Genomic DNA, 8,904 nt, shown 5'->3' on the forward strand with positions numbered 1-8,904 from the left:
AATATTATAAAAGAAAATAATATGGAGATTGCGAATAAATAAAAATGTTTTCTTACGCGTGTAGAGAAGTGACCAAAAGGCTGGGAGAGATCAGGGGAGTACGAAAGACAACACAATTGGAGAGATTTTTGTTGACAAAAAGAGATTTGGAAAGAAAGATTTGGCAGAAAATAAAGGGGAGAGTAGTACTAGAGCCAGGGCATACAGCGGGAAGAATGTGGAAAGGAAAGGAGCAGCTGAAGTGGAGACTTGCAGACTAGAGAAAAGAGCAATTAAGATGAGAGTGGAGAGATTAGCATGAAAATTAAAAAAAATGCTGATTTGGAGACCAGAAAGTAAAATAAGGCAAAGAAATTAAAACAAACGGTGCTTGTAGAATACAGATAAAATAGTGAAGAGTTGGGTAAAAAAGTGAAAAAGCTTGGGAAATAAAAAAAAAAAAAAAATCGAACGCTTAGAGATGAGAGTGCCGAATGGAGACTATGGAGGTTACCGATAAAAATGTAGAAAGTTGATCATCACTCCCTCTATGAATTTGTTGTCACGCTCGCACTCACATATTCACTTGCTGACTCTCTCAGTTCCATTCTCTCAGTTCTCATTTAACTGTCAGAGGTTTGACAATTCCAACGAAATATCTCTTAAGCAAAAAGGGAAAAGAAAACAAAAATATCTAAGAAAATTTTTTGGTTTTAAATTTGAACTCGAAATATAGGTGCAAATTAAATTGATCTGCGTAAAGACTTTGGCAATGGCTGTGGAGGAGAGCGATTTAAGCGCGCAGCAGACGTCGACTTCGCTGCCGACTGCGAGGCGGCATCAGCAGCAGGAAATGAGCGTGACAGGCGTCGCTGTGAACGCCGGCTCCAGCCAAAGGTGAGCCATGAGCATGCGACACGACTTGAGCTGCGCCAAAATATCTTCTATTCGCATAGCCAGCAGAAGGTCTATCCGACGCTGCGGCTGCGACTGCAGCAGACGCCGACTGAGGCAGCGATAGCGCCAGCGGCAGCGACGCCAATTGCAGTGAATTCCAGCTCAGTGGAGCGACTGCCACGCCAGGCAGTGACGTGGCCGCGGCGCGCCGAAACGCCGCCGCTGCTGTCGCTGTCGGACTTTGAGCAGAGCAGCGCCAGCAGCAGCGGCGGCGGCGACAGCTTCTGGCTGGAGACGCAGGACTATAGCACAACAAGCAGAGTAGCACAGCCGGGAGACTCGCAGCAGTCGCAGCAGCAGCAGGAGCAGCAGCAGCAGCAGGAACAGCTGCATCCAGTGCGGCGACGCCTGACCTTTGAGCAGTGGCTGCTGCGCAAAAGGTGAGATTCGAGTTTTTATTCAGATATATCATTTTTTTTTTATCTCTACTCTCCTTTCTCTCTCTCTCTTCGATATCTTCTCTCTCACTTCCGTCCTTCATGCATTCATTTTTCTGTTTTTATCTTTTTTCACCGTCATCACTCTCTTCACTTTCATCACTTCCTGCGCTCTCTTCAGAAGCTTTACTCTCTTCACTCTCTTTACTCGACTCTTTGCACTCTTGCCTCTCTCTCTCTCTCTTCCTACTTGCTATCCTGCCTCTTCCTACTCATCTCTCCTTTTGCATTTCTTTTTTTTTCTTTTGCCAAACAGAAGCCAAGAGACGCTCCGTCGCCGTCAGAGCCGACGCGAGGCGCAGCGACTGCAGCAGGTGAAGCAGCTACGTCAACAAATGTCGGACAAGAGCTACTCGGATTGGCTGCTCGCCAAGCGGCGGCAGGTGCTGCAGCACGCATTTCGCAGAGACAATTCGTTCGCGGCAGAGGCGACAGCATTCAGCAGGCAAAAGCTAACGGAACAGTCGCTGCGTGAGTGGGAGCAGCGCAAGCTGGCAGAGTCGCAGCTGCGACGCGAGCAGGAAATGCATGTGCAGCGGGAGGAGTTCGTCCACGAGAAGCTGCGCGAGCAGCTCAGCCAGCTCGCCTGGCAGCGCTGGATGATGCGGCTGGCGTTCAAGTCGCAGCCGCAACAGGCAGTGCAGAGGCTGCGCACGCAGCAGCATCAGCCGCAGCAGCAGTCGCGGCGAGGCAGGTCGACTACGTCTGCAGCTGCTGTCGCTGCTGCTGCGTCGCGGCAGCGCAGGCGACTGCACAATCAAGTCGCCTCGCTCTATTTGCATGTGCCGATGTCAGTGGCGCAGCGTTCGCTGCATCGACGTCTGGACAACCTCAGCGCGTCGCATGTCGCACGGCGGCGCATGTGGTGAGCACGGGAAAGGAGCTTCCGATGAAAGCTTTAAGCTAGCCAGCTAAACACGGATCGAGTCAAGGCGAAGCGAGAGCAAAGCTAACAAGGTAAACATTTAACGGAGCTTTCATAGATAATTAGCAAAAGCTTTGGCAGAATCTAAAAGCTTTTGCCATCCCTGTACATTTAAGGTTAAATTCAAAGCCAGAGGCCTGGCGCTTGAAGATTAAATATGAACAGAGCCCAGCAAAAGCTTTTGCCTAAGGCAAAAGCTTACCATCGATTTTCCCGTTCTGCCATTTGTCCACGTGCTTTAAAAGTTCACGCCAGTCAGCTTTAGGCATCACTCAAATCAAAGACAATAAAATACATTTTTTATAATCAGCATAAATGAGCTTTTGACTTAAGCTGAAAGCTATTCGAGATTGGATTGAGCATGATCAGATTAAAGTTGAAAGCTGCTAGCAGTGAGAGCAAAGCTAATCGACAGGCGCAGATAAGCTTTTACAAATACGAAAGCTTTCAATGTATATTTATGCTTTCGAGAGAGGGACGTGAGAGCCACAAGCTGGCATTCGGTAAAGCTCTCAGCCTGCAAGTTTAATCCAACTTTTTGCTTAATCCAAGCTGCAATAGAAAAGCTTTTGGATGCCTGTAAAGTAGTCTCTGCTACCGCTGTTTTTTATATGGCGCTGGTCGAGCTTTCAGCTTGATAACTATATTTACTTGAGAACTTTCTGGTGCTGATTGTCTAGATACTTACTTGAAATAGCCCGTTTTAAAGCTCCTAGTTCGTTGCAGCTTTAAAGCTCTCCCACGCTGATTAAACGTGTCTTTTCAATAAGTTAATTAAAAAGCTGCAGCCCTGGCGGTGCCTCTTAATCTGCATTTGGCTGAGCCTAGTGCAGCGACAGTAATTGGGATCCAAGTTTTAAAGTTTCTTTGGTTAATTCAATTAGGCTAACAATCGAAAGGGAATTTTGGGGCTGGGAGTTCGATGTGACCTGCTGACTTTGTGCCGAGGCTGTGAAGTTGAGGGCGCAGGTCAACTGCCTGCCCGCCGGACCACAGCGCAGACAATGCAATTGCAGGGGGACAACGAGAGAGAGGGAGAGGGGGAGACCTGGGCTCCATAAAGTTGAACCACAAGATACAAGACCCACACGCTCTGCCGCCCACTTATCCTTTTAATCCATTTTCATTGCGAGACATTGGTCGATTTTTTCTCTTGTGTTTTTGGTCAGGTAACAGGTATGGCCAGCACATAACGCATAGATGTGTGACAGAGACGGGTAGAGAGAGGGCAGAGGGCGAGAGTGGGAGTAGAGACAGTTGGCTGTAGGAATCGCAGCTGCTGTTGATTTGAGTGCTGGCTAAAAGGAAAAAGGGTCGACCCCACATTTTAGCCAAAAATTGAGCTGCTCGCAATGTTCTGTGCACTGACCTCTCCCATGTCGCCCCCTCACTAAGTGTGTGTGTGTGTGTGTGTGTGTGCTTTGGCTCGTTGTTTGGCAATCCAATGAGCTGCTTGTCCGATGCTTCGCATCGTGCATCGAGCCTTAGCCTTAGCCGCAGCACCTGCGTCATTTGTAAAACAGAAAATGCAAATTTCTCTACTCCTTACGGGATTTTGCTTTTCCCTTCGATTTCGATTTCGATTTCGATTTTTTCTGTCTCATGTTTTGTTTTTGTGCCTTAACAATTGGAGCTCTGATGGCCTGATCGATGCGGAATTTGTTGATCATCTTCTGGGCCGAGGTACAATGTACTTCAATCAAGTTTCAAGTCCTCTGGGGCTGCGCTGGCCACCGCTTTTCTTGAGCTGGTCCAGGGAAATGGCGTTGCATAGGAGCTTAATTGGTTACATTTGCCAAGTGCAAGAGTTTGTTTGATGATTGGAGCCAGCAGCAGCTACCTAGCTCGGAATTTTTATACATATGAAGCTTGCGTTCCAACTTGACTAGGTACTCAACAAATGCAGCTAGTGAGGCTTAGTTGAGGAAGAGCTAGTCTTAACCCTAGTGTTATAATACCCTTCGTACCCTTAAGCAACAGCCAAGCTAGACGATAAATCTGTCTTTAATATTAGAAATGCAGATTAAAACTTTTCTCCTTGCGGCTTGATGGTAATGTTTTGTACCTGTGGAAAGAAGTCGTAGTAGATGTTAGTAAGTGCTGCCAGAAGATGCTAAAACATTCCACGCTTCATGCTCACCTGCACATTGGATGGAGTGCCAATGGTCCAAAGTATGGCGTCGGCTACATCCTCTGAGCGCAGCATCGGCATGTGTGGCTTAATAACGCCCTGTATCTGCTCGGGCAGAATGTCCGTGTCAACAATGCCGGGGCTTATGGTCTGGAATTGAATATACAGTGGAGGTTGAAAACGTCTTATACTGACACGAGGTCGGAGAAAAGGGCGGAAGATCGATTGGTCGATTGGAGGGCAGGTCGGATGGAAGGTGGGACGGCAGATCAAAGGTAAAGTCGGACGTCAGGACAAATGCAAGGTAAAAACACTGGAAGCTTGAAAGGAAGTTCAGAAGGCAGATCGGACGAAAGATTGGTTGGAGCGTCGATCGATGGATGAAACTCCGAAGGGAAATATCAAGTGTCATGCTTATGTGCTGTATGTCCTTTATTTCGGAGTACTAAGCACGCAAATCAAAGAACCTTTCAACCGGTATTTAGGCATTTCAAATCGTTTTGAGCCTCTGCACTCACCGAGACCCGGACGTGCGTTTGGTGGCGCTGAAACTCCTGGCGATAGATCTCCTGCATGGCACGCAGCGCGAACTTGCTCGCCGGATAAACGTTGAGCGACGGCAGCTGGGGTCCCAGATTTGGCACCTGCTGCCCTGCAACGCTATTCACAATGATCACGTGGCCCTCAGCAGCGGGCTGCTGTTGCTCCTGTCGACGCATCGCTTGAAATGCCTCGCGTATGCAATACACACTGCCCATTAGATTCGTTTCGATGGTGTCGCGTACCGCTTGAGTATTGCCCTCCCCACTAAGCTCCGCGGTCGCAATGATGCCCGCATTGTTGACCAGCACGTGAACGCCGCCCAGCTCTCGCTGCGTCCAGTCGAACGCAGCTAGCACCTCTGATTCGCGCGTTATATCGCAATGTCGAGCATGTAGGCGCCGTTGTTCGGCTGGCGGCAGCTTTGCACGCATCTCCTCAATGCGCTCCTGGCGTCGGGCCAGGCCAACGACCACCAGACCGGCACCGACCAAGGCCCGGGCACAGGCAGCACCAATGCCAGCGCTGGCGCCGCTAACCACGGCCACTTTGTTGCGCCAACGTTGCATTCTGTCGACTGACCGACCGCCCAAGCTTCTGCAACAAGAGAGCTAGCTGAGAAGCCCCAGTAATGCAAATGAGCCAAGTGCTTGGCTAGAGCCTAAGCTGTATCGATTCGCACTCCCCCCCCCAATTAGCCCACTGACATCATTCCGACTGCCGATGTCTTCGTCTTCGAGTCAGGCTGAGGTAATCACTGCCAAGTGGCCGTAATTATTGCAACCTTCTCTCAATCGGCATTGTCGAGCGATTAGAGGCACGTCTGCAACGATTTCAACTGCCTCCACCTCCATAAGACTCCATTAACAGGTTAGCCGCTTATGAGAGAGTACTCTCTATCCTCTTACCTTCAACTGTGGTAGCTGGCTGGGGCTTCAGTGTGCAGGTGACAGAGGAGCTCTACGGGGCTAAGCCTCCAACAAACTGAAGTGAAACCGTATCGGTGTCTGGAACGTAGCCTAGCAACGAAATTCAAAAGTAAATACCAGAAGACAGCTACAAATAAATGAATAAGGCCAATTGCGATCCGAATAAAAAATATATGATGAAAAAATTTAAAAACAATAAGATTGTACATATAATAAGGATATAAGGATTCAAGTGAGAGTGTGTGTGTGAGAGAGAGAGAGAGAGAGAGAGAGAGGAGAGGGGGGTCTTCGGGGCGAGAAAAACAAAAGAAAAACCTAACGCCAAGGCCTCGCCTTTTGCGCCTCCTTGGAGTCCTTGACCTTGAGCAAGCGTTTGGGTTCGATGCTGCGCGCTCGTTGAAGAGGAGCAATCGGTTTTTTGGCTATCGACTGCAGTTGGTCATCGGAGCGCTGAACACGCGACTCGTTGAGCGAGACCAAGCGACGCTGCAAATGGGCCGTCTCTTCTACGTAGACAGCGCGTCGTTGCTGTTGCCTCAGCTCCTGCTTCTGCTCGTGCTTGAATTCATCCTTCAGGCTGTGGGAGCTGCTGTGGCTGCGCACAGGCAGCGCCTTACCTTCCTCGACCCAGCCCTTGAGCTTGCGACGCAACTGATCGCGCTTCTGTTGAAACTTTCGCGGCAGGACTTTATTGTTCTGCAGCTCTTGCTGCTTGCGCAACTGCTCCAATTGATCGTCCTGCAGCTCGCGCGGAGTCTCCACCAGTGGCACGTTCCTTTTCATCTCGCGCACACGCTGCGCATTGGTCTTGCTCCAGATGATGGGCGTACGATGCGGACGCAACAGGCAGCTGTCCAGTGAATTGTTTAACTTAGCCAGGTGGTAATCGTCCTCCAGTCCCAGTTGATTGCTCTTTACCTCCGGGACAAAGCTGGTCTTGTATCTGTGGCGGCGCGGCTGGGCCAGCCGTTCCAGGCGCTCGTAGTCGGGTCCATGGCGCTGTGGCGTCTGCGTCGGCTGGCTCAGCTGTGTTCTGTTACTGGACACCTGCAGCGATTGCCACTCGTTGGGATTCTTGAAGTGGGGCGAGTTCGTGCCGCGCAGCGAGTCTAGGCCCTTGCCCATGGGCACGGGCTTGGGCTTGTTTCGCGAGGCATGCACCCATTGCTCCCAGGCATCGGCGCTCAGTTCGCGGCGCGCCGAGTCGATCAGATTTTTTCGTGCTAAGCTGGCCTCACGCCTCATCCGCTGTTCCTTGAGCTCGGCCAGCTTTTCGCGCTCCCATTCGATGAGGCGACGCTGCGACTCCGCCGCTGGCAGTGATTGACGTGAATTGCCCGTCATCTGAGTGGAACTCAAGTCTGACTTGGCTCGTCTCAATTGATTTGTCTTGGCCTTGAACCAACGTTCATACTTCAGCTGAGCGAGACGCGAGCGCTCCTTAGCACGCTGCTCTTCCAGCTCAGTGGTCTGACGGCGTTCCGTTTCCAGCTGCTGATGCTTCTCCCTGTGTAGACGGAAGGAAATATCAATAGATAGGAGTAACAATGCAGCGAACTGAACTATTCATTCTAGATCAAGCTTACTTTTTAGCTGCCAGCCAGGTGTGGAAGGGCGAACCAGACGTTGCACACTCGCTGCTGCCTCGCTGATAGATATTATCCTGCGGAGCGAGCATGGTGCTATGCGCAATGACCTCAGCGCTATTCCACTGTGCCAGCTCCGCAACGGCTAGATCGCCATCGCTCTGATTGGATGAATGTTGAGACGATGAGTGACCCGGCTGCAAAGTCTTCATGGACTGCGACAAGTCCAACTGCGAGGTCTTTTCCAACTGCAAGCCTATGTTGGGCTGTGGTAGCTCCTTCTGGGATTTCTTCTTTTGCTGCAATTCTTTGGCTTGCTGAAAGCTCAGCTCTGTCTGTGACTTCTGGAGCAATTGCGATATCTTCGCCTGCAACTCCTTCGCCTGCATATCCTTCGGCTGCAATTTTTTCTCCAACCGAGCCTTCTGAACCTTCTCCAGCTTGGGCTGTAAGTCTTCCTGAGGAAATCTCTCGGACTGTAACCGCTCCGGCTTCGGTCGCATCAACGGCTTGAAGCCTTCTAGATGCAAGCTCTCTGGCTGTAATTTCTCCGTCTGCGAATTTATTATTTGAGTTTTCCGGTTCGATTTCGATCTTTCTGGCTGCAGTTTCATCGGCTGTGAGATCGGTTGGAGCTGTGACTGTTTTTCCGACTGTGAAATCTCCTCGTACGACCACTCCAAGTATGCACTATATCGATGGAGCGTCTCACGATGTGACTTCTCTTGCTGTTCCGTCTTACATCTGTTTCTCTCTACGCACGATATCTTCGAAGGCAGCTGCTCCGTTGTCGCCTTTCTCTCCAGCTGCAATGCTTTATCCCCTCGCTGCTCTAGTGGCTCCGGCTGCAGCTGCTGCCTTTGCTTTGATTGTGCCGAGAGCCGCCCCCCTTCCTCTTGTTTTCGTTCTTGCTTTTCCCTCTCCTGCTGCTGCTGCTTCTTCTGCTCTAGCCAATGTTGCTCCCCCAATGTCTGCTCCTTGTTTCGGTCGCCGTGTTCCTTCTGCTGCAAATTAAGATCCGTCTGCCGTTGACTGAGCGCCGTGTCCGCAAAAAAATGAAAACGATGACGATGATCGTAACGTCCGGCACTGCAGTACGACATCGGTTGAAGCACCACTACTATAAGGTTCAGATAGCTAGCTTACCGTGTATCCAACTGAGCCCCAGTGGAGGTGCAGTTGATTCTCAGATTCTGACAGGAGGCCACAGTTCGCTTGCCCGGCTCTGTCGAGAGCACTACACGCATTATCTCATTGCCATGTTGATCATTGCTAGCCACGAAGGCCATGTCCTTCCCAAAAGGATGGATTCAATTGTCCGTGGCCACACTAAACGATTTGTTGTCCCAACTATTTAAAGACAACACTAAAAAATATACACAAATTTATATATATATATAGGAATGCCAACATTCACAGA

General features: G+C 50.1%; 3 protein-coding genes across 4 annotated transcripts; 1 reads left to right on the plus strand and 2 right to left on the minus strand.

Moving 5' to 3' along the window:
* The first annotated feature begins 617 nt into the window (after positions 1-617).
* Positions 618-2,604, plus strand: LOC111604698 (bromodomain-containing protein DDB_G0280777-like). 2 transcript variants are annotated; one of them, XR_002751765.2, is made up of 4 exons: positions 618-876; positions 936-1,316; positions 1,630-2,330; positions 2,415-2,604. XR_002751765.2 is itself a non-coding variant. In XM_023322872.2 (3 exons), the coding sequence occupies exons 1-3, from the start codon at positions 752-754 to the stop codon at positions 2,240-2,242; spliced, it is 1,119 nt and encodes a 372-aa protein (XP_023178640.2). In that variant the 5' UTR covers positions 618-751; the 3' UTR covers positions 2,243-2,604. The 2 variants fall into 2 exon arrangements, 1 of the variants encoding a protein (XP_023178640.2); XM_023322872.2 differs by having other exon boundaries at positions 1,630-2,604.
* Positions 2,605-4,290: 1,686 nt separating this feature from the next.
* Positions 4,291-5,555, minus strand: LOC111604844 (farnesol dehydrogenase). Its single transcript, XM_023323080.2, has 3 exons — positions 4,948-5,555; positions 4,439-4,579; positions 4,291-4,363 (listed from the first exon to the last, which is right to left on the minus strand). The coding sequence occupies exons 1-3, from the start codon at positions 5,536-5,538 to the stop codon at positions 4,322-4,324; spliced, it is 774 nt and encodes a 257-aa protein (XP_023178848.2). The 5' UTR covers positions 5,539-5,555; the 3' UTR covers positions 4,291-4,321.
* Positions 5,556-6,147: 592 nt separating this feature from the next.
* On the minus strand, positions 6,148-8,904 carry LOC111600006 (trichohyalin-like). The gene is made up of 3 exons (XM_023315949.2): positions 8,631-8,904; positions 7,485-8,573; positions 6,148-7,405 (listed from the first exon to the last, which is right to left on the minus strand). Exons 1-3 carry the CDS (start codon positions 8,771-8,773, stop codon positions 6,214-6,216), a joined length of 2,424 nt encoding a protein of 807 aa, XP_023171717.2. The 5' UTR covers positions 8,774-8,904; the 3' UTR covers positions 6,148-6,213.

Source organism: Drosophila hydei, unplaced genomic scaffold (genome assembly GCF_003285905.1).
Source record: "Drosophila hydei strain 15085-1641.00,03,60 unplaced genomic scaffold, DhydRS2 tig00000296-arrow-arrow-pilon, whole genome shotgun sequence".
Lineage (NCBI taxonomy): Eukaryota > Metazoa > Arthropoda > Insecta > Diptera > Drosophilidae > Drosophila > Drosophila hydei.

Coding starts and splice junctions, on each gene's coding strand:
- LOC111604698 (XM_023322872.2), top strand. CDS start 752: ATGGCTGTGGAGGAGAGCGATTTAAGCGCGCAGCAGACGTCGACTTCG. Junction 877..935: donor AACGCCGGCTCCAGCCAAAG/GTGAGCCATGAG, acceptor CTATTCGCATAG/CCAGCAGAAGGTCTATCCGA. Junction 1,317..1,629: donor CAGTGGCTGCTGCGCAAAAG/GTGAGATTCGAG, acceptor TTTGCCAAACAG/AAGCCAAGAGACGCTCCGTC.
- LOC111604844 (XM_023323080.2), bottom strand. CDS start 5,538: ATGCAACGTTGGCGCAACAAAGTGGCCGTGGTTAGCGGCGCCAGCGCT. Junction 4,580..4,947: donor AAACGCACGTCCGGGTCTCG/GTGAGTGCAGAG, acceptor ATTCAATTCCAG/ACCATAAGCCCCGGCATTGT. Junction 4,364..4,438: donor GCACTCCATCCAATGTGCAG/GTGAGCATGAAG, acceptor TTCTTTCCACAG/GTACAAAACATTACCATCAA.
- LOC111600006 (XM_023315949.2), bottom strand. CDS start 8,773: ATGGCCTTCGTGGCTAGCAATGATCAACATGGCAATGAGATAATGCGT. Junction 8,574..8,630: donor GGGGCTCAGTTGGATACACG/GTAAGCTAGCTA, acceptor GTCGTACTGCAG/TGCCGGACGTTACGATCATC. Junction 7,406..7,484: donor ACCTGGCTGGCAGCTAAAAA/GTAAGCTTGATC, acceptor CCGTCTACACAG/GGAGAAGCATCAGCAGCTGG.